Here is a 24,492-nt window from a genome sequence, read left to right as displayed (position 1 = left end):
ATATAATTTTACCCTCGATAACTCGAACTCCCGATAACTCAAACTTATTTCTGTTTCCCTTAAAGGTTCGAATTATCGGGAGTCGACTGTACTATCAACGAATCACTTTAGAAAGCTGGTTTACTAACTTAGAACAAACGCCATTGAATAATAGTCAACAGTTACCGGCACCGGACAAACGACTTATGGTCGAAATCAAGCAAAACTAACTACGAGACAACGACTGGAGAACTGACAATTTGACTAACCATAGACGACTGTTCAACTGTGACAATAGACGGATTGAAACGCACCAATTGCATTACGAGTCTTCAAAGCCAATAACATCACGGCTTAACTCCTTAACTGACACACGACCAATAACATCGCGACTTAATTGACCAATCAGGTCAATAAACAGAGCATAATACCATCAACTGACGTGATATGACTCACTTTGACTCTGAAGATAACTACCACACAGGTTAATCGAAACGTCATTCACTGTCAACAACAACAGTCCCATTCAGGGCTACGTTCACCCGGACGATCAAACTCAAACTACTTTTGAAATGACTCCTAGGTTAAATGACTCCTAGGTTCAAACCTGTCTCAAAATAAGAACGTATTAAACAAACTTAATAGCCTAAATTTGTGCAGATTACCATTAATTTTATGTAATAACCTCTTGAGGCAAACTTTGGAAAATGCAGGTTCTCATGCAGTCGCGGGGTTTTTTACTGTATTTCAGGGACCCGTCATGTGACCAGAATGGCATCCACCAAGTCTCCGAGCTCGTATGGAGGTTGATAGCCCCTGTTTCACTCGTTCTTTAATCTTGCTCACTCCGATATTTAATTGCACCCACAAGTATCAAACGGTTTTAATTGTTATACTCAAAGTGTTTAAAAATATATATATATGTAGTCATGACTGACCAAGTTGTCATGACAGTGTGCAAAGATCATTCTTGGAGCAAGGTCGCGAGGACGCTATTCCCTCGCTCGATCGTTCGAGCGAGATTTTGCCCGCTACAACAATCACTAGTATAATAATTATGCTTTCGTGGAAATATTTCAGGTCAACGGTGATTTTAAAATTATCCCAGCTGGTAAATGGGCAAATTAAAGTGATAATCTCTCTTTACCTGTAATGACGACAGTAACTGTCCTTGAAATACAATACAACACACGTGCTGAGAATCAAGTTTAGAAACCTCTTCATGAAAAGTTCCCTGATACTGAGCAGTGAATGTTGTCTTGTACCTTTGAAAAACGTAAAAGCGTAAAAGTTTGTTCCCCGTGTTTCTTCGAGGAAAGGTGACAGAGGATTAATTTGCAATTGCAGGTCTGGATTAATTTGCAATTCAACGTGTTATTCTCTCTTTTTGTTGGCAAACGCGATAAGCAAGCCAAAAATTTTTATAGCCACTTTTATCATCAGTCGTAAATACGTTTTACTAGAATCGCGGCGTAGCCGAGATTTATCAACACGCTATAAGAAATTATCGGGCTGAGGCTAAATCGGTCCCTAAAACACCTTGAGACATTCCAAGTTCTAATCAGCTTTTTTGTATTACTTTAAAACTTAGTGGGTATATCTATTTTTTACTGTTTAAGTCCAAATTCGACGTTGAATGTAAAGGAGTGTGGTAATTTTAATAATAATAATAATAATAATAATAATATTAATAATAATAATAATAATAATGATGATGATGATGATGATGATGATGATGATGATGATGATGATAATAATAATAATTGCAAATCTCAAGTATTAAATAATTGAAAAATTAACAAACGAGATTAAATGAATAAATAAAATCGTTTATGAGTGGGAAGTGGACGAGATTTGCATGATAGAGAATCCATGCTAACCCCTCTTCCATTTAGAATTTTTTTTTAAACAGTACCAGGTAAAATATAACCCAGATGTTGCAGAACATTTATTTATCTGTATTTTCAATAGTAAGATGTCTTTACTTCGGCGTCCACAAATTCACGAGTTTTCCTACATGTACTTAAATTCAGATTGCTTTTAAAACTGTGTGAAACACATTTATATAAACCTGAGGCTAATTTTAAGGGCCACAAAAATTTTGCTGCCCTTTGGATTTCAATTATTTACATTTTTTTGGTCCTTATTGAATCGTACAAAAAATAATGCTATTGGAAATCATGACTGTTAAATGGTCTCTATATCGGAGTACTGGGGAAAGATGCCACACTTACTTGAACACACGTTTGTTGTGGCGGCACAGCGTACATGATTTCTCTCGTTCGGTCCAAAGTCACACGTCAAGATGTTCCAATTTGAAATGTTCAGGGAAACCGTATTATTATTTCATAGGTATAGTGCGAAGTAAAGGAAATGCTTCGACCGATGCACAAAAATGCATATTCAAAGCTCTAAAAGAAAGGCTATCAAGAGATCGATGTATTTTAGCTACATGTAAAATCCATCGTGTCTCAAAAAAAATCTATTGATTTCAAATGAAGTTCGCAAGCTTTGCGCATAGTCCTATATTCCAATTTTGTTTCGACTTACATTTGAGTTGCTATTTGTAAAAATGTTCTCGCGTTCAATTTAACAGAATGCTTTTTCTTTTGTATTCTTTTCTTTTGGCAATATTCTTTTTCTTTTGGCAATATTCTACTTGAAACTGCAGTGACCTTGCGACTGTAGACAGTAGATAACCCCACAAACAGAAATATGTCTTTTACTTTTGATGCGACGAGGCAAGTGAATGCCTGAATGTGTAATCAGACACCTGGTTGCTCACGACAGCTATTGTGTTCTGTTCTGGCTGACATAATATGACGTACAGCTTGGGAGCAAACATGCAACCTAGCAGGCCATAGGAGCTCACTAATGTACTGGCGCATGCCACAATGGCTCCACTCCAGTTCTCTAATCCCACAAAGTCAACTGGGAAATATGCTACAGTAGAAAGAAGGAGTATGTACATAGCCAGACCAATGTACCTTGCCTCGTTGAAATTTTCTGGCAGTTTTCTGGCCTTAAATGCTTGTATGGTAGAAATCAAGGAAGCAGAAAAATGTAGCAGTTGATTGCCACGTGAAGACCAAACCCGCCTCTAGAGCTATGCGGTTGACACGTTAGGAAAATTGACTCGCCTCTCTGAATTACCCGTCTAAGGGATGGTGGATCAAGAATCAGCCAAGAGGTCAAGAGACAAAAGACCACTCCGTTAAGAAAAACCATGAAACTCGCTTGAATTTTCGTCGTTAAGATGAACTGCTTTGTAGTCCTGTCGATGAGATTAGCGTGAAATACGCTTAGAATGCGGAGAGTTTTAATCATCAAAGTAGCTACGCATGTTCCCAATGCAGCGTAACTAAAACAACACCTCAAACGGCAAATCAAGTTGGTTGGTTTAATCAAGCTGAGAAATGTTTGTGCAAAGAACATGGTTATAGAAAGTAGTAGAATTGCGCTTAGCTCACGACTTGAGGCCTTGACAAGAGGCGTTTCTCGGTATTTCAATAAAATAACGGACGAAAACAGTGTTAGTAGTACGCCAAGAGACACAAAGCCAGTTATAATTAAACCAGTGATGTCTGTTAACTTGATATTAGCAATTGGTAAATCTTCACATTTTGTTCGTTCATTGTTGGTTCTTTGATCTTTCGCACATTCTGAACAATTTGAAGATCCAGGAAGTGGATTTACTGATCCGATAGGACAGTTTGTACACTCCCAACAACAAGTAGTTGTAGCAGTCTGCAACTTCCCAGGAGGGCATGCAAATGAACAAACTGAGGTCGGTGTAATGGTCGAGTTTAAAAAACTGCTGCTCCATTTGATCTTTTCAATGTCAACGTGGAGTCTTTTCTTGAAAGTCTTATCCCATGAACCCACAATTACTTTCTGGTATCGTTCATCGCCACTTCTAGATCGCTTTTGGAAGTTGATGATGTCATAAGACGAGATCAAGGGGTCACCGGCCTCGTCAAATTCAACCTTGCCTAGTAAACCTTGAAATGAAACTTTTCTTAAGTACAAATCGACATCAAGCGGTTTCACAGTTGCGCGAGTATCAGAACATTTGCCACCCGGAAGAAGACCATACGGTTCTACGCAGAAATATAGTTTATGAAGAGCGTGTGCAACGGCATACACTGCTTCAATGACATAAGGAAGGAAGGTATCGTACAATTTGGGAATTACTCGCCAAGACAATGTCGTGTTCTCTTTGCAGATATCCCAACCGTTAGATTGATTTACTGAACAATTCAATTCACCTTTCCATACTTCTTCCCACCAGTGCGAAAGCCGTTTTTCCTTCACATCCTTCGGGGCGAAAGTAGATAAATAGGATTCAAAGTCCTTGCTTTGGTAAAATCGGGGCTGCATTCCTAAGGATCCGTCTAGGATATTGAAGATAGTACGGACGTGCCTCGGTTGCTCAGATGCAAGGGCATCGCTTAAGATCCAGGTACGGTCGAAAATTAGCTGCTTTTCTGCTTCTTTTAAAAAACTTTTTCCATAGCCGCCAAATAGCCAAAGTACAATGACTTTAACTTTTCTTTCTCTCTTCAGCTTTGATATAATAATTTTAATCTTGTTCATATAGTTTAAACGCGGGATGTATTCTGACAGCGCAATGCAAAATTATTTTCGTGTAAACGATTCCTTTTCAAGAGCCCACACGCCATACCTGCCGTATGAGTCATCAACAGCAACCGCCCCAACATAGTTCCAACCGAAATATTCAAACAAATCCGCCATGGCACTCGCTTGCTGCTTGTCCGAAGGCACGGTCCTGTAAAAGTGCTTGTAAAATGGTGAGCTCAATTCCTCACTGGTAGCACCGAAACTGATGGCAGGTACCCCCGCAACTTTGAGCAGACTTCCCACTAACACAGAACTTCCAGAATCGCCAGGCCCTATAACAGAGATCAGGGGACTTACATGTCCCGTTGCCGTTTTATTTGGTGGTTGTGACGCCAAGAATTCATTGGGGCATACATAATGCGATTCCATATCCTTCACAAATTTATAAGTCGCATTCACAGCAAGGGAGGCGCTTTCACAATAGTCATGTATGTCGTAGCCCAAAGTTATGTTTGTCAGTAGTTTAGGATCACTGTTTATCCTTTCAATGGCGTAAATCATAGCTTGCACATGTCCTAAACCGGGAGCATGAAAATCGCCGCAGTCCTCATTGTTGGTACCTTTGTAGTGAAGAAAGAATAGGCCGCCCAGGGTAAAGTTGCTATGTTCCGGCCCTTGAATGTTCTTGCTGGAAATTTTGTTGTGATGTTGCGTTGTGACTGGGAAAAATAAAGTGAAGACGAAGAAGATTCCCAAAGGCTGGGTGTACTTCATTTTCCAGTACTAAAAGCCTCCAAAAATCGTCTCTTCTCTGCTCTGACTATCTTTCGATTGTTGTATAAGGGAGCTCGTCAATTCAAAGCTTTCAGTTTTCTTTTCACCTTGACTACAGAGAAAATGGAAACATTTAAAAGAAGTTAGCGCTGTCTTAATCAAAGGCCTTTGACTGGCTTTAGATTTCACCGAGTTTACAATCAACTGCTGATAAGGCATCTGATTAGGGAAGCGCGCATAAATAATAGTTTCTATTAAAGGAGGCTGACAATTAGGTGTTGAAGATAATGTGCAAACTGGTTCTTTAGGGTGTCTAAATGAACTAAGAAAACAGATAGAATGAATGTCTCCATTTAAATAATTCAGCTCGGTTCCAGATTGAATAATCTCATAATAAAAGGCATCTTTGTGAAAATCAAGTTGAGTCTTTATTAATAAAAAAATTGAAGGCCGTATAGACATATCCCCACCCCACATAGGAAAAACCCAGGGGGGTGTTTTGAATTTGCTACTGGATGATCCTGTGAAGAGATCTCCTATAAAGGATATGTCGTATCGTTATTGAAAATGGCTGCCATCTTGGATTTTAGTACGAGTCGTTAAAAAAAAAAACACTCAAAAGTGCAAAACATCCAATTTTTGCCAAAAAAAAAAAAGAACTCGAAGGCATGTTACTTCTGCTCATAGCGACCCATCGTTACTTTAAGGTTTTATATCAAAATGTGTCAGAGGAGTAATCAAGTATCCTAACGGAAGAGAAGGGCTATTTTTACCGACACTGAGTTGAGTTTTAAGCAGTACATTTTGTGGCATACCTAATAATAAATTTTGTTTACCTAATATGACTTTTTTAAAATGGCTGATTGTGAAGATTTGTGAACCTACAGTAGTTAATGTGTATTTATAAATAGTCTGGTAGTGTTACCTCCCCCCTTCCCCGCCCCCCCCCCCCCCCAAAAAAAAAAGAAAAAAAAGGAAACTAAGACAGAAAGAAAGAAAAGAAGAAGAAGAGGAACACCTGCACACGTCACCCAATGTATCAGCTGCTCCGATCCAAAATTCAATGGAAGCTCTCATTCTGGTTTGATCTATTTCAAAAATGTAAATTACCTCTTTTCAATTTCAAATTCAGGTGAAGAAAATAGTACACTGGTCAGACATTTATTTGATTGGTCCAATTGGGAACTAAAATTCACAAAATACTAAATCTTACCAAAGCAATCCATACTTCTTTAATCACACAACGTTAGCCATTTGTCTCCTTCTTTCTCCATTCTTTTCGCACTTATGGACCGTACTATATAATTAACTAAAACTTTTACTGCTTGTGTGAAAATGAGTATTTTGATTTTTCAGTAATTTAATCGATCGTCTTGAATTAACACTACTTTCAGTTTCCTACACGAAGACATTCAAAAATTACGTAACGATATTGTTATTTTACATCTTTCTCTACCCAGCTCTCTGTAAACATTATAATTCTTCTTTTTTTCTTTCTTTATTTAGTCCTTAAATGTATTTTCGTTTTTCTTTAATTAGTTTTGTTTTTAATGATAAATATATAATAACAAAGCATCACGAAATTCTTAGTAAGCTAGGCTTTGTTCTCTATGACGAAGGCTCGGGAGGCCCATGCATCATGCAGTCACCCCACCGTTCAAATAATAGAGACCTTAAGATCCGAGGACGGCGACGGGCAGCGAAAACGTCCTTGAAAAAGTGAATTCGCGTTTTTTCAAGCTTCATCGCGATTACTCCAAGTCACTAACTTTGTTAAATGTAGGTGAACCCTCTTAAAATTTAATTCCTAAGAAGCATATCCAAGGTCAGAAATAGAGAGGAAATTTCGTCGTCGCTTGTGTACTTCCTCTGTAAAGCGTCGTAGTCGTGCAGTGACGGCAAAGAAATAAACAAAAAAGGGTGATACCTGCAAAATTGTTGTTTTGGTTATTAAAACTATTGCTTTTTTGACGTCCTCGTTGCCGTCGCCGTCGTCGGATCTTAAGGTCCCTAATTGATGGGAAGGATTGTTGCAATGTCATATGTCTTGTTTGCAAAATCATAGGAAATTAAGAGGCAAAGTTAATCAGATAATGAATATCAAGAAATTTTCTCGAGTTGCTTATAGTGTTCAGATTTTTTCTGTTTTAAATGCCCTTGGATAGAGGACAATATATATTTTCAGTCTTAGAAAGGTCTTAGAATTTCAGACTGTCCATCACAATAGTCTTTAGAAATCATATAAAGTTAGTCGAAAAGATTTGATAAGAATCTTAGGATGTGCGCAATTATTTAAAGACGTCAAAACCCTACTATTTCGTTTTTGCTCATCACGAATCAAAATCGCCTGGCGATTCCGGATATGAACCGAAAACTGGTACAGTACAGAGGCTTAACAGATCAGAGAAGCAGCTTCAAATCGTAAACAAATGTATAGATGAATCATTCTACGAGAAAAGCGTTAATAAAAGTAACTTTTAATGTTAAGTTTTAAGTTTCTTACCTCTCTTGCAGCCTTCATCCAATCTTCGGCTTCAAACGGTGATTATAGCTTCTGTCGCTCTTTCATTAAGTCTAAATTGAACAAATACTTGGTGATGATAATAATTTGTGGACAGCTAGTGGACCTGACACTGAATTGGACCAATAACGACATCTTCACACTTTGAGATCTCACCTGCTCAATTCAAGTTCCTCATAAAGGACAGCAAAGATTATTATAAGATAAAAACAAATTACATTTGGACCTCATCTTACAGCCTTCATATTAAAAAAACAAAAAGTACACGCCACTAACTGAGGATCCTAAAATTGTTTAATTAAATTCCAGTTGAATCTTTCAGTTTTTCTTTCAAGACAGCTGATCTTTTATACTTTAACATTTGAGAGTTTTAAGTGAGTCTGTTTACTTTGTAATTTTATCGCTCGAGAAATTACTCATCAGTGATTCCCAGCCTCTAATGAAAAATTTAATTTCTTTTCCGTTTGATAATCAGTTTCGCTTTTTTGTTTGACCTGGCTTTTGCCATGTATACAATGATTTTGAAAAATTCAATGCGTCTGTTTCTAAGAATTCATCTGTCTATTAAACAATACCTTTTTTTCCTTCTGTTTTGTTAGAATAATCACACTTCCAGAACTAGAAGAAAAAAGCCAGAATTTTAAATTGGCATGTCAAGAATCATGAATCATACGGCAATATGCCTTAGTTTGCCCGCATTGTAAGGTACAATGTGCTCAATTCTAAACACAAGTTAATCAAAACTAACAGTTATATTCTGGGATCGTTCTTTGCTATGTCAGCTGGCCATGGACTTTGTGCTTCTATTGTTCAAAGGACGCTAAAAATGCTTTCCTCTTTTTGCTATTTATTACTGTCCCCAATTGATCAAAAGAGTATGTTGCAATAAAATGTAAGAAATAAGGTTATACAATGACGTTACGTCAATCGTGATTTATCTTATATAAAATTATTTAATTATGGTCATTTCTTCTCCATTCTATCGATAAAGGTTTTGTTTTCCATAACTGAATGAAGCAATAGACCCTTTTGTTAAAACATCTCCCTAAAGCAGTTTGCTCATTTATTGGAAATAACGATCGACCCACATTATTCTAGAAAAGTAAATTGAAACATTTGCTGAGCCCTTACAATCACAGAGCAATATGATTTAAATCTCGATAGTGTGCGCTTGAGTGAGGTGTCTGTTTGAAGAAAACAAGACATCATAGGTTTTAGAGAAAAAAAAGATAGGATTCATTAACTGATAACCTCTGACGTCCGCTAGTTAATCATAGGGCCAGAGTCTGTTTAATGGCGACGCTTGATACTCTCAGGTTTCGATGTAGATCTTTTATCACAGGGGTCCCAAGCTCACGGTACGAGTGTGTTATGTAAATTTACTTTCTCTCAAGAGAGTCGGCGTCGCGTTACAAACGATCGTTGAGACTTTGTATGTGAAATCAGTAACATACTGAGGTCTGCGAACGCTAAGTATCATTGCTTTTACTTTTTTTCTATAAAATGAATAAAGGAGACATACCTTTGATGTATTCCTGTGTTTTTTGGTGTGAATTCATCGATTTAGACGTTTTTTGGCATTTATTGTGTGACCCTTGTCACTCTCTTCACAGGAAAAAAAACCGACACCGATTCTCTTGTGAGAAAGGAGTATATTTCGGTAACACATGTGTAACGCGAGCTTGGGACGCCTGTGGTTTGACAGGTGGAAAGTAGATCAGTCAAGACTCAGGATTTTACAATCAATTTAAGTTTATTTAATCAATTAGTAGAATCATCTGATGTTAAATTTAATAACTACTTACAATCTTATCCAAAACGTCCTTATAATTTTTTTGGACTATACGTTTTGGCTGATTTTTTTTTTTTTTTTTTTTTAACCACCTGTCTCGCCAGTCTGCGCTTCCTGTTTCTCTTTTATTACAATTTCAAAAAGAATCATTTGAAAATATTTTAACATTACGTTTTATTATTACAATTTTTTTTTGGCCAGAATATGGTATTATTTAGTTTATACTATAATGTATCAAATACTCGGATTTTTTTTTTTTTTTTTTTACAGCCAAGGGTCAAGTTTGCTTCATTTGAATGTTACTTTCATTTGAACTAAGATTTGATCTGAACGGTCTTCATGGTCCATGACCTCTAAATTGACACCTCTAGTCACTACCTCAAGTCACAGGGATAACGTGAGAATTTCTTTCTCATTCTTTTTGACATACTGATAACATGGTTAAGTAATTTGCAATGATATTGAAACTAAGTACATCGTGTTGTATATATATATGTATATGAGGTGTCTCAAAAGACAACTTATAAGTTAGTACATTGCTTCTCTGAGAAAGAAGACTACTTAAAGGAACAACTTTTGCTTTGATGTACCGGTTGTCACCATTACTTGTACTCCTACATATACAATGGTAATCGGAATACGCTCCTTCATTCACTTAATAGTGCATGGATTTTTTGCTAAGTATTTGATTAAAATGCCCTCTAGGAAAACATCGCATGCTCTGTGATTTATCTCCCAGTGTAGGTACAACATAACTTTACAGCAAAGGTTTTAGGGCTTACTCTATTCTATTCCCAAAAAGGCCCTCTTGACCCATACTCATACTTTCTTTTTATATTTGTGGTGGTTACGCAATAAACGATCCATGAACTATAGGTGCAGATGAATTACTTGTAAGCATCTTCTTCAACACGTCTCCCATTGACGCACCACGCAACACCTCTGAGAAAAACAGTTGCTCGATAATCGCAGGCTCAATTTTCCTCAGGGATGATAACATAAGAAGCAGTTTTCCGAATCGCGTCGGTTGGTTGGAGTACTGGGATTTAATATACTGTTCCAAGGAACTTTGTGAAGTATCCTGTAGGACTTCGATTTGTTGAGGCTGTGTAATGGGAGAGCCGTCTAGAGTAAAGGAAAAAACAGTCATTAAAAACTGAATCATTGGATAATGCAATTCTAGAGCTCTGATTGGCTTAGCCATCATTGTATTTGAGCCATTATACCATGCTTTCCAAATATGGTAATTGTACCTGTCTGTTCAAAATTTAAAAAAAGCTGAAAATCGGTTGTTTTTACAAATCAAAACGGGAAGAATTCTCGATATTTTGTGGGCTTTTTTAATAAAACAATTATTCTACTCGCGCTTGTTGGATATGAGATGATTATAGCCAACGAGGCGCGTATCCCTACGTAGCATCTCATATCCAAGGCGCACTCGTGTAATAATTGTTAATTAATCAAATGATAATCCAAGAGAGTTTCTCCTACTCCCTCCTAAAGAGAACGTCGACATCAAATTCCAACTCGATAAGTTCTGAAGATGAGATCGATGTGAACTGGGGAAATACAAATTTTGAACGAAGATGTGATCCTCGCAGCGACAATTGCAATTTAAGCAATTGTAAATAAACCCGAATTGTTTTACAACTGCGAGGATCACATCTTCATTTCAAATATGTATTTCCGCAGTTCACATGATCTTCATATTTCATTCCTTTCACGGGTTAAGATGAACTCAACAAATTTGCCTGCTCCCAATGCATGGGTCTCCATAGCTCAGATGGTAGAGCATTGGAGTGCTTGCGCAGAAGTCCCGAAATTCTTTTCGGGTTTATTTGCAATTGCTTAATTTGCAATTACCACTGCAGGGATCACATCTTCGATTCATTTAAATTTCGATAAGTTTTGTCGGCCGCTCCGAATGTGATGTAAGAGTACAGCTTAACGGCGAGAACTCGGTGGTTGAAGAACACCCATTTAAATCAATCAGAAGAGAAAGGGTGATTATATTGCTTTCAGATTACGCTTTTGACCCACTCCACTTGCCATTGTGACGAGCAACCTAGTAAGCTACAGATTAAAGCGATGTTTGAGTAATTTTGAAGTTTCAAGTACAGAACAGGAGCACTTATAAATAACTTGAATTCTTGACCAATGGAAATATTATACATTTATTTGCTTCAGCCATACTAGGCCAGGAAATGGTACGTCCAAAAGAAACAATGCTGAGTTTCGCTTTCCAGTTTTAAATGAGAAGTTACAAATGTTTAACCTTATAGCAGAGGTTTCATTTGCAACTGTTATTACTTGCACCAGGAATCAAAGAAGGTCTCACCTGTTCTAAACAAGACAATGCACTTAATGTGGAAATGTTCGGTCAAATCCATTCCAAGGGATCGAACTTTCTCCACCTGGTCCTGAAACAGCCTGCCGTACTCCATCCTCTTGAGAATCGTCTCCATGGAAACCTGCCTCGAATGAGTGCTACTTGTGGCATACAACTGCTGTATGTACATGTGGATCGGGCTTCGTGCGCTCTCAAGCAGGTATAGGTCGCTCCAAGCCATTTTCAACAGCGTAATCCGGTCGCTTTCTACCAGATTGTGAAATGTTGGAAGCTTTCTGGCCCAGTCTACCACAGAGAAGAGCACGTGGGCAGCTAACTCGTACACGACCTCAGAAGTTCCTTGAGGTTGCGGAAACATTCCCAGATGAATGTTTCCGGGATTCGAAAGGGATGGTTGCAGTAGCGTGAAAGGCAGTAGACCCTGTGAGTAAAAACCCGACACATCGCCGAAGTAGGGGAACGAGAATCCTGAAAATGGCGAGAGTTTGGTTGACTGGACAGCTGTAGGAAGAATAGACGGAGAAAATCGTTAAATCAATACCTTTGAAAAAGGAAAAAAAAAAACAAATGTGAGATAAATCGAAGTTCAGTGAAGTGATTGTTTCGTAATTATAAATGCATGAGTATGCATGTCGATAAATGGACTTCGGGCGAAATAACGTCATGACAATATATCTGGGTCGCCATATATGCATGCACATTAAGGTTGGACTAAGCTCTTTATAGCGCTTTGGTCAATACCACCTTCTGGTAAAACCTCTGTAAATTTTCTCTTCGTCTGCATGCTGCAATGCGGGTTTACGGAAAAGGATAAGTTCGCTCTACCAGACAGTTAAAATAGAAGAGGGACTAGCTGAGAGGTTTGATAAAACCTTCGTGGGGAAACGGGGCTCCCTGATTAAAGTGATTGGACCTATTCAAGAACTTTCCTTCTGAGTTGAGAATCATTTTAGTCCGGCTGGTAGTTTTGTCTTCTCACCCGGTCTTCAAGGAGGGCGAGAGAAAATGAACCCCACGCGCAAGACAAAACAATAAACTGGACTATAGATAAAAACTGAGGTCCTTATTTCGCAGTAACTCGCTCACGGAGTGCGTATGAAACGAAATTGGATGGAATTGCATCAAGATGATATTAGAATGGCCTGGAGCACATGCAGCTGTACAATGGAATTTCGAAATACCTTTCAATTATGCGAACTATTAAGTTAAGGTGCCAAGTTTAAAGTAAAGCCGAGGTTTCCAATGCCAAAAAAATATCACTGGCAATAGAAGGGGAAAGAAATTCAAAAGGCTCTTAAGTGAGTTTTTATCTTACAAGTAGCTGAATTCCAAATCACCGAACTGACGCTATATGACAGTTTACCATAGAAACTATTTTCATTGCAGCTTTTGGAAACAATATTAAATGCCAGATTGGCCCTTTATCTTCTTTGGGTTCATGGAGTATTAAAGAGAAAGGTTTGATGTTTTTTCTTTTTTTTTTCTTTTTTTTTTAATTTTGTTTTATCTATTCTTAGAACAGCGAGTTCCGCATTCATCAGCTTTTAAAGGAAAAATCATTTTGAAAATCTGAAACATGTTTCAAATACGTCTGGCAACACCGTTGGCTGACATTTGCAAGGGAATGCCGTGCCGGGTGGCTTTTTGCACAACAAAAAACAACGTTTGACATTCCAAGAACAGTCATTTTTCACGCCCATCATTGAAAAGGTTCAGTTCACTCAGTCATAAATCAGACGAAAGAAAAACTTTTAAATTACTCAAAAAAAAAAATAATGATAATAAATCATTTTTAACAGGTTCATTGGTCCCAATTCAATAGGGTGGTGGAAAGAACGCATCGCCGACGAAAAGGGGAGAACTGAATTTTACAAAAATTTTAAGATTACAGAAAAAAATCCCTGTTGAAATTGAGACGCCATTTAAATCCAATTCTTCGACTTTCTTAAGTTTAAGTTGCGTATTTCAAGTTACCTGGGTGAATTCTAACTGTAAATTTAAAATAATTTTTGGCATCAACCTATTCTTGACGTGCCCGTAGATTGAGACATTCAAAAATTCCATTTGTTACTGTGCGGACTAAAAAGCTAATTAAACTTGTTATAGTAACCATTGTTTCTCCAACGAAGAATGTCTAAGTCAGTTATCTTCGAGTTTCAGATTTTCATTGATGATGATTAGAACAGAATGTAACGTTTTTGGCAGGGAAACTACTTAAGAAAAAATAGATAAAACTTCCGCGCTCACTGATTGGTTTTGGGCTTTTAAAAACATCAGCTTCAAGTATAAACTTAATTGTATGATGGTAAAACAAGTTATTATATGATGAGAAGGCATACCTTCCTTTTTCATTCCAGTGCTAAGGCATTTTTGGAATCGGCAAGAGGGGCAACGGCTTCGGTTATCCCTATCCACGGTACAGTTATTGTTTCCTCTACACGTGTATGACGTGCTATTTCGAACAGTGCGCTTAAAAAAACTTTTACACCCTTCACATGTGCTAACGCCATAATGCTTGCCAGTCGATTTGTCTCCACAAACAGCACAATTTAGCTTCTCTTCTGTCTTTAGTTTCGGTAGTTCCACGATCGTCGAGTCGGTACAGGTCGTCATGATGTGTTGCTTTCAAGGAATACGAAGCTTCTTTTAATAATCTTCGCTCATAACGCGGTTGTCTTGTCTAGTTTGAAAGCCGTGCGGCGATTTCAGCTAGCTGTATTCAATCCTGCTTGATTATTTATTCAACAATGGCCCGGCTAGGCCACATGCTTTGTTCATGTCAAATTTATTCTAAAGAGGTCGCTAAGGTTGAGCTTTTAAGCGACGCACAAAGCGTCAACCTGTTATTCTACCGGTAACCCTTTTTTGAGATAAAACACCTTATGAATCGGACTGTGTACCTCTAAGTTAGGACACCATATAATGGAGGTAGATTCTAATTGACACCGAATTGTCCAATTATAAAGTTCAAAGCGTTCTTCTATTTTGTTTATTTTTTGATGGCAAAGACTTTTTATAGTTAAAAAAAAAAAGATATGTATTGCATTTTCTTCATGGTTTTTCCTAAAGAGACAAAACATTGCTATATAACTTCTCGATGGACATACTTTGTATTTGCTGACCTTGGAAATCTTTAACCCCACCATAAGTAACCCGTTACGAGAGAATTCGTTGAAGCGTATTGTTTCACTGGCAGAAAAAGGAACATGAATTAATTAACATTTTGAAATAAGCACCGGTAGATCAAGGTCGGTATTTCCTCTTCCCTAAAATGGAAAATCAGCAGCAACCAGTTAAACAGTATTTTCAGTTTAATTTGTTCTGATGACTTCAACCATATAAGTAAAATACGTTCCAATACATGAAAAGAATAAACTCACGGTAAGAGCAAATAAACTATTAACACAGGTCGACCTTTGTGTCCATTCCATGGTGTTTGTGTCAAATAATTTTTCATTCAAATATTTTGACCACAGACAAAATAGAACCCCCGTCAGCGATTATACGGCTCATAAAATCAAGGCCGGTTATAATTCAGTGTCCGCGATCGTTTGCTATGACTCGCCGCACGTCGCATTTCATACCCAAGACCCAGGCAGGATTGTTATCGACGACCTGTGATATTAAGATACAAGTTAAGTCTTCTAGAAGATATATTTCACCGTCAATTACATTCTCAATTTCATTCCCTCATTATAACTGAGGCTAAACGGTTTTATGTACAATCTCACTTATTTTCTTTTTTGTTCATTTCACATAGTGCGTGCGTTTCTAATATCACTTTATATGCTCCTGTTTAAAATCTGGTAAACTGAACAGTTTCGCTGAGAGTTAACTAGTAAAATGATGGTAACTAGGATCGAAAGGCCTTGAAATATTGCTTTCTCCACAGGCAACCCAAGGGTTGAATTGAATACTAAGCAACTAACTAATCAGCTCAAGAAGAAAACAAGGAACCACAAGAGAAGCAAAAACAGACTTGGAAGTAATCTAGTTTCATTTAGAATCTTCAAGCAATTGATCAGCACAACGTTTACAATATTCATGGTTTTTCGTTACATACACGGGGTAGAGGACGGGTTGGGGGTCAGTAGTAGTGTCTGTGACATCTACGAACTACGGCACTTCAGTGTTAACTGATCGTTCGGATAAATGAACACTACCGGGGGCTGGGCCAACGAAATTAGCTGTTCGTAGCTCACTTCGCAAAAACTGCTTCGTGTTCTGCTCTGGGTGTAAAAGAATCACATAAACTTTAGGAATGTAGAGACATCCGAGCACACCAAACGAGCTCACTAGAGCGGTGGTGCATGAAACCACAGCCACATACCACCCCTCAAGGGAAGTTTTGACAGGATAGAATGAAATCCAAGAGAGGAGAAGAATATACATTGCAAACCCGATAAACCGAGCCTCGTTGAAATTTTCGGGAAGATTTCTTGCTCTGAATGCATAAAACACACAGAGAAATGACACCAATATTAGATATGTAACCATGGTGATGTCAATCGCTAGGCCAAGGGTGGTTTGGTACGGTCGACAGGTATATAAGACGTATTTTCCTTTTTCGATTTCAGTTCTTTCACTTGGCGCGTCTAGTGTCCACCACAAGATTGCGAGAATGACTTCAATCAAATTTAGCAAAATTACAGACGTAAACTGCCCGCCTGTGGTGGAGCAGACCATTTTTAACCATTTGCCAACGTAGGTGACTTGAAAAACCTTAACCAGCTTCATAGTCTTTACCAGAAGCACTGAGACGCTTAAAGAAGAAGTTATATACCGCCAGGGCTCAATGACAGTGCAGATCAGTCGAGACGGGCGTGAAATTGTCAAAAGAGGCAGAACAAAACCTGCTGCAATGTCAAAAAGCAGCAAGAAGCTTAATTCTCGATTGGCCGCCTTCACAACAGGGGTCCTGCGATTTTTATAATAAATCAGAGAAGTCAAGAATGTTAAAATAAGACCAACAATTGTAATTAATGTCAAGGAGATCCCCGCAATGCTGTTCCATTCCAGATTTTCGATTGGAAGCGGAACGCACGTTGTCTTATTAACGTTACTCCTTTCAGTAGCCTTGCATTTGATACAGCTTTTTGATCCTACGTGAAAGCTCACTTCCCCACCCGGGCATTCAATGCACTGCCAACAGCAAGCGACAGTAGGTGTTTGGCGCGTGCCGGATGGACATTGCTCACGACAAACTGATTTGGGGACCCGAGATGTGTCATTGGCAAAAGTTATGTTTTCGTAGTTCCATATAATGGCACTTTCATTAATCTCAAGTTCCGGTTTACTATTGACATCCCATTTTCCAATCTTAGTTTTCACATGCTTTCCATCAGCCGTGCGATCAACGACAGCTTTTTGAAAGCTCACTATGTCGTAGGCTGCTTGAAGTGGGTCACCATAATCGTTAAATTCAACACGACCTGTTATACCTTCGAAGCTTACGTTTCGCAGGTACAAAAGTACGTTGGAAGAGCTAACAAAAGGATACTTCTGAGGGCACTTGCCGCCTGCGAGCAACCCAAAAGGTTCTTGGCAGCGGTAGATATTGTCAAGCACATGCGCTATGGCATAGATGGCGTCCACTTGATAAGGTATAAAGTCGTCGGACATCTTCTGATATAATTCGTTTGAAATTTTCAAGTCATCCGAGCACTGTTCGTATCCAGGCGTGTTGTTATTCGTAGAACAATTGAATTCTTCTCTCCACAGAAAATCGAACCACGGGTTTCGATCCCCCTTACTCTTGTTAATTTTTGGCGTGACATTTTTCACGTAATTCTCATATTCCAAGTAATGAAACTGTCTTGGCTGGACTCCCAAATAGGTTCCAAGGCTCATCAAGTCGCTTCCAAGAAATTCAGGCGTTTTTGTTGCCAAGGAATCACTCATTATCCAGACGCGTTCCTTTAAGTTCTGTGCATGAGCTTCTTTTGTCAAGTCTGAAGCAATTGTATCACCTATCCACAAAACTACAACTTTGATATTTTCTGCCCTCTTGATCTTCTCCACGATGGGTCTTAAACGATGTTCGTAACGAGTTGGTGTAATGTACTCCACTAATCCGATACAAAACGTCTTCCGCTGAAGCGATTCGTTTTCCAGTGCTCGAAAACCGTACAGTCCGTACGAATGTTCAACAGCTATTACCGCGATATATTCCCAACCAAAGTAGTCAATAAGATCGGCCATCGCCCGCGCTTGGAAATTATCTGGGGAAACTGTTCGAAAAAATTTCCGATAAAATGCCCAGCTCAGTTCTTCACTGGTGGCCGAAGGACTAATTGCAGGGATGCTAACGACTTGAAGAAGGCCAGCGACTTGCAAGGAGTTGCGAGATCCGTAAGGCCCTACCACGGCCGCTATAGGTTTAACAGTGGCGTCTAATTTTGAACAATGTAAGCACTCCGTGCATGTGGAGTTGGCGTTTTGGTTAACGAAGTGTTCAGAATTGCCTCGCTGTAGGTGGAAGTTAGTGCTAAAATCATACGTGTGTTCCATGGCTTTTCCTCTGTCACTGCAGATATCCCGTATGTCATAGCCAATAGTCACATTGGGAAGGATATTTAAATCATTGTTGATTTGCTCAATGGCAAATATAGCTGCTTCTACACGGTTTATGCCAGGGAGAAATGTCGAACTGCAACCGGTTTCCGTAGCCTCTCGGTGCATAGTGAGGAGACCTCCGATTATCGCATCTCCGTCTTTGAACGCTCTAAAGATTTCTCCTGGTGCACTCCGAGAAAACAATCCAAAAAGACATATCACAGAGAAAAATGATCGAAAATGAGCCATTGTTGATACAGATTTCTTGGACTGTCACGTTTGTTTCGCCTTTATGTAGAAATATTATGAAACAAGCTGAAAAGGCAAACAAAGATAGGTTATGAGATTTTTCCTCCCCGTCAAATCTTATTTACTTTGCGTCTCCAATGTGGCTTGTGATTAAATATTTAAACTATGCATTACGATTTAACTAAAATGGTAAGACCTGCTACTAAAAAATGGCATGGTAAAACAGTGTGTATGTTTACGCTATTTTGTAAATTAATTATAACCTGTATGTTAGTGTAGAAAGCCGGGTGTGTTTTTACTTTAACTGTATTTTGAACACATGAAATTCACTATATATTTTCTTATTTTAGTCTTTTGCGTGTAATTTATAGCACGTTGATCAGATGCAAATCGGTAGCCATGAGAACGTTTCAGGCGGGTTCAATGTTGTCGCAAAAAGCTCTTTTTATTTTCTGAGTACCATAGGACATACAGCGAACGTAGAGATACCCACCATGCGTCAAGTGGTCGCTTACAAGAGGTTAAAGACAACCGAAACTTATGAAACCGTCAGCTCCGAAACGTGGTCACGGTCGCTTACAGGAGGTGGTCGTTTACGAGAGGTTCCAACTGTAAGGTTTAGAACAGGGGAAAATTTTCATGTAATTTGTGCACAAATTGCAATCGAGAAAAGTGGTTAGTGGTTAGTGGTTAGTGGTTTCAGTAGGAAGAAAACAATTCCAAACCGCGTTTAACACACACTGAGCCCAGTTTTGAACTTGTTAAAGCCTCGGTGAGAGTAAGTGGAGCAAGATGTTTTTCAGATCATTAACTCATTGCAAGACAGTAAGGTTTACAATCAAACGCGGAATGGCCTCGGTAATGCAAGACCCAGCCAAAGCTAATTCGTAGATCAAGGGGTAATTACACCTTTTTGTGTTCCTTCCTTCTAACGTGAATGGCCTTATCAATAATTGTAGGGTTCCTTATAAGCAATCACAGTGTGGTAAAACAATTAAAAGACTGAATGCAATTTTTACAACTTCTACGTTTTCTGGTCGGAATTATGAAGGAAAATAGATCGATAATCGCCATGCCAAAGTAATTGGTTTCCGGCTTGAAGGCTAATAATAATAATATTATTTTTTAATCTCAGTTCTTTTCGCCCTTCTTCTCTTTAGTTCAGTTTCCGATTATTAAGCTCAATCCTATTTTTTTTTTTCATGACTGCGTTCTTTAATTAAAAAAGCTAGTTATATTCAATATTTGTCGGTACTCACTTCCAGACCATTAATACAAGCTCCCAAACCAAATGGATGAGACACAGGTCACGAGTTTCCTTAACTTAAGAAAGTGTATTGCAAAAAGCTAGTGTGACGACATAAAAAGAGGCGAAATATGTAATTTTAAGTTGAAATAAATAACGCTGTCAATATGGGAGAGCGCCCCTTATGTAATAAAATAAGATTTTAAGGTAGAAGAGTTATTAAGAACTGTTTTTGTGACAGGGCTTTTGTTACTACTAATTTAGGCTCCCTGGCAGCTTTATCTTACTAACCTTGTTCAAGGACTTAATTGCTTTGGAAGGGTTATTGCTTTGGAAGGTTTATTTCACCGACGGCTAACATAGCTTAAAATGCAGCTCCATGCCCACTCACACCAACGTTTCCAATTAGTGAGATCAGAGGTATGCTTTTTAAAATTCGATGTGTTGTGTCTTTCAATATTCAGTAAGCCTAGCCTCTCTTGATAAAGCTTAACGAAAGAAAACAAAAATTTGCATATTAATTAATAGCGCTTCGCTATAAGAGAGGCAATTTTATCGCACACTCGGACAGATACAAAGATAGATAAACTGAGGCCAATCAATTTTGCAGTGTCTCAAAGTGTTTTTTTTTCTTTACAAAAAAAGATCGTGGTTTGAAAACTGCCTTACGAGATGACTTAAGATTTGCCTACAGGTGCTCCTGTCCGATATAATTTAGCTTGCTTTATGACTAACATTTTAATGATTTTGTTTGTACCCTTGTGTTTAAAAAGAAGGGCTGTTCTGTCTCACTTGGCCCGCTTTCAGCATGATCGCACGACCGCTGAAGGTTGACTGAACTGACGGTTTATTTTCCTTCAGCGTAGCTGCTATAACATAGAATATAAAGACGTCCAACAATGGTGTTTCATACGTATTTCGGCTAAATATCAACTTCGAAGGAGAGTGTTAGAAAACAATAAACTTACCCTAAAGGCCAAGAAGCTGAAGTTCTAGAAGCTGTAAAAATCCTTAACTTGAGGCTTTAGTCTCACAGTACTAAACAACCGTTTTTGACAGGAAGTCTGAGCATTCGCAGTATTGCTAAACTTTGTACAGTCGAGTTGCTAGTTGAAACACAGCTGGAAAGTTTTCTGTCAATCAACCGTACGTCAATTTACTTAATACGACAACATCTTTTATCGCTGTCGCATATGAATGCCAAACGAAAAAAATAATGCGATTCGCCTGCATCTATAGCGGCACCTCGGTTTGCTCATTTGATGAGCTTTCATCTTGCCAAATTTGTTTTGTATTAATTCGTGCCTGATGAACTTAGAATTACTCATAAAAAAATGACATTAAATAGAATAAATTAATTTTATGCGAAGATGACCTTGATTTAAGAACACTTTACCGTCGTTTCTATAGAACACGGCTTCAGCCCTAATAATGGACTTGAGAAAAATGTGGAAGCTTATTGGTCAGACAGTGTGTCTTAATTCTGTTTTGACATTTAACGACTTTATTTTAGTCAGTCACTATTAAGAATAATGAATAAAATACAGATTACAAATTACCTATTGCATCGTAACCCCACTACAAACTACCTTACATTACAACAAATACACCAATAACTGTACAAATGAAAAATTCCTAAATTTAAGTACAACATTGACACTATCGACAAACTAAGATAAGGAATAGTAACAAGAAGCATTTTATTAACAAATCATTACCTTTAGCGTTTGATAGATCCGGGGAAATATTGAATAATACGTTCTGATCCAGCTCAGCCAAAAAGAACGCCTAAATTTTAAGAACACCTTAATGTGCCATTAAATTTACCACAGGCATAATTTGTCATGTCCTTTACAGCTGTAATATCACTGAAAAGAGAAAAGATTAGTCACAAGTGAATTAAACGGCAAAGAACTCAGTCGGGACAGCAAAGCAAATGGACGGAAATAAAAACAGGTTTTCACCGTGAAATAACTAAGCAATGCATACAAAACTGCTTACTTTATAAAACTTCGGTAGCTCGATAGATGAATAAAGGACTCTTTCGTCGCCGTTGTCGTTGGTGGTGCTTAAAGACCCTTTTCCTTAAGGCTTTCTTCGACAAAGCTAGCTCTAATCTTCTTCTGCCACTTTTGCTGTTGTTATACAAATGAAGCTTTTAAAATTGTCGCATTTGAAGTAAACGGAATAAACAGCCCTCAAGCATTAAAAGAATTAGGATACTAATTTCTGATTTCTATACGTACGTGCTTGTGAGTGCCTAGAACCAAATGCACCTGCTGGGCGTATAGAATAAAGTTAAAAGTGTTTCCTTTTCACATTTAGAATTCTCGCTCATAAAGAAGTAAACTTTATAGGCATTGCGTCAGTTCTGACAGTGAATCAATGACATCAGTTTCTAAACGCTTAATAATGACCAATAATGCACCTTGAATAACGTGGTCTATGGCGGACTGCTTGGGATGCACGAGCCGAATGGGAAGTGTGTTAAAAGAAGTCTTTTTAACCCCACGGTACTATTGTCAAACGTTTAGCAATGCCACCACATATACGAATAAGCGGCCCATAGTTCCATTTTTTTCTCCTTGAGGATGTGAATACAAATTGAGCAAGTCAGAAATAGAATCACTTATAATTGATCTATTTATATGTGTTCATTTTAAACCAATGGTAGTTCTCTGGATTACTGCATTACAGATTCATGAGATAAATACTGCCAAAATACGAGAATGGCTCTCACACTAACAATAAATAAATCAATACCAAAAATTACAGTTAAAGAAATCTTTTTTTTTTCTCCGCTACAAATTTGTCTGTGATGAAGTCCAAAAAATATTTGTATTGGCTCGAACAGTTACTTTGATGTCGGTCGGATCTCACAGGGAAATGAAAACTAACAACTATTAAGGTGGCTTTGCGTGATACTACACACGGTATCCAGGTTTAAGCATCCGTCACCGCGTCGTTCTGTTAGCTTCACGATTTATCACTCAAACGAACTATTCACTAACTAATCTTCTCTTTGTATTTCCTTTTAGCTATATTCCATACGTGGCCAAAAAAAAAAAAAAAAAAAAAAAAAAGAAAAGAATAATTCCACTGTTGTATTGACCCTGGTGTCAAAGTTGAGAGATGCCGCTATGAACACGCCCAGAAGTTATTGTTTCAAGGGAGACGAATAACAAACATCATGAAATATTTAACATCCTCGTAAAATAATCTTCATAAAGCTAAGTGTATATAAAGTTAATTAAAGCGAATTGAAAGTCGACAATCACGTTGAAGTTTTTCATCATAGCTGGAGGGAAAAAGAGATTCCTTTCTCGCAAGAATGAAGTGAAAGATTTTTGTGCACACACCTCCGCTCATGGACTGGGTCAAGCAGCTGCAGCAAGCTCCTGGAAAACACGAATTCTTTGGCTTTTGATATTTATTAGTTCGTTTATCGTAGCGGCTACACAAATATATATGACTATTCATGATTTTCTGCAATATCCGACACAGACAGAAGTAACTCTGGTCACCAAGGAAAGGCTAGCTTTTCCCGGAGTAACCATTTGCAATTTGAACCCAGTGACACGAACAAATATTATCAACACTTCTTTGTGGCGTAACATAGTAAGTATCTATTTCCCTTCATCTTTTTACATTTGTTGTTGGCTTGTATTGTTTTGTGTTCGTTTATTTCTTTTTTCCTTTTTTTTCTTTTCTCTTTTTTCTTTTTTCTGTTTTGTGCTCTATTTTCTGTTCGTTTTAAATGATAGGTCAGGTTCTACTTTAAAAAAGGCGGTACATTAACTTAACTTTGCTGAAATTATTTTGCGTATATATTTATTACGCTCATAATTAAGCAGATAAAGGATAAAAGTTCGTGACATTTTTTAAAAAGCTAAGAGTGCCAAAAGCAGAAACAAGTCATACACAACTGACTCTATACAAGAAGTGAAAGTTAAACGAGCTTTTAATATGCATTTATTACTATTATATTTATTCATTTTCTTCTTTTTTTTTAAATCAGATTTTCTTTATTTTTGAAAATTGACTCATTAATAAATAATCGGAGGAATACTTTTCATTGATGCATCTCACGCACAAAATTGACAGATTATAAATTAAAGAAGATTGATTGTGGTAACGTACAATGTTTATGCACTTGAATACTGAAACAAAAACAAACAAACAAACAAAACAAACAAAAAAACTGACCAGGAGCATTTTACCGAGTTAAGACTAGGTAAAACACCAACTGTTATTTGGTTAAAGCTTGCTTAGTGTCTTTGAATTCCTGTCGATCGCTTCATCCATCCAGTATGTAGCCTGCATCGCAAGTGTTTGCAAACGCTTGGTACGCAGACTTTCCAGTATAAATCGACAGGCGTTTATCAGAGATCGTTTTGGCAAGTACAAGAGGATTGAAGGCAAAAAGCATAACTTTTTTACTCTCA

The 24,492-nt window shown here is 37.9% G+C and overlaps 2 protein-coding genes and 1 pseudogene across 2 annotated transcripts; all 3 read right to left on the bottom strand.

The window, feature by feature from the left end:
• Positions 1 to 2,701: 2,701 nt before the first annotated feature.
• LOC140937999 (extracellular calcium-sensing receptor-like) lies at positions 2,702 to 5,334 on the bottom strand (annotated as a pseudogene).
• A 4,394-nt stretch (positions 5,335 to 9,728) lies between these two features.
• Positions 9,729 to 15,652, bottom strand: LOC140937213 (nuclear receptor subfamily 2 group F member 1-A-like). Its single transcript, XM_073386748.1, has 3 exons — positions 14,337 to 15,652; positions 11,986 to 12,498; positions 9,729 to 10,772 (listed from the first exon to the last, which is right to left on the bottom strand). Exons 1-3 carry the CDS (start codon positions 14,608 to 14,610, stop codon positions 10,495 to 10,497), a joined length of 1,065 nt encoding a protein of 354 aa, XP_073242849.1. The 5' UTR covers positions 14,611 to 15,652; the 3' UTR covers positions 9,729 to 10,494.
• Positions 15,653 to 15,961: 309 nt separating this feature from the next.
• On the bottom strand, positions 15,962 to 21,909 carry LOC140937072 (extracellular calcium-sensing receptor-like). Its single transcript, XM_073386603.1, has 2 exons — positions 21,766 to 21,909; positions 15,962 to 18,867 (listed from the first exon to the last, which is right to left on the bottom strand). Exon 2 carries the CDS (start codon positions 18,799 to 18,801, stop codon positions 16,114 to 16,116), a length of 2,688 nt encoding a protein of 895 aa, XP_073242704.1. The 5' UTR covers positions 18,802 to 18,867; positions 21,766 to 21,909; the 3' UTR covers positions 15,962 to 16,113.
• Between the last annotated feature and the right edge of the window lie 2,583 nt (positions 21,910 to 24,492).

The sequence above is a fragment of the Porites lutea genome, chromosome 5 (assembly GCF_958299795.1).
Source record: "Porites lutea chromosome 5, jaPorLute2.1, whole genome shotgun sequence".
Lineage (NCBI taxonomy): Eukaryota > Metazoa > Cnidaria > Anthozoa > Scleractinia > Poritidae > Porites > Porites lutea.
This window is presented reverse-complemented; position numbering and strand designations above follow the sequence as displayed.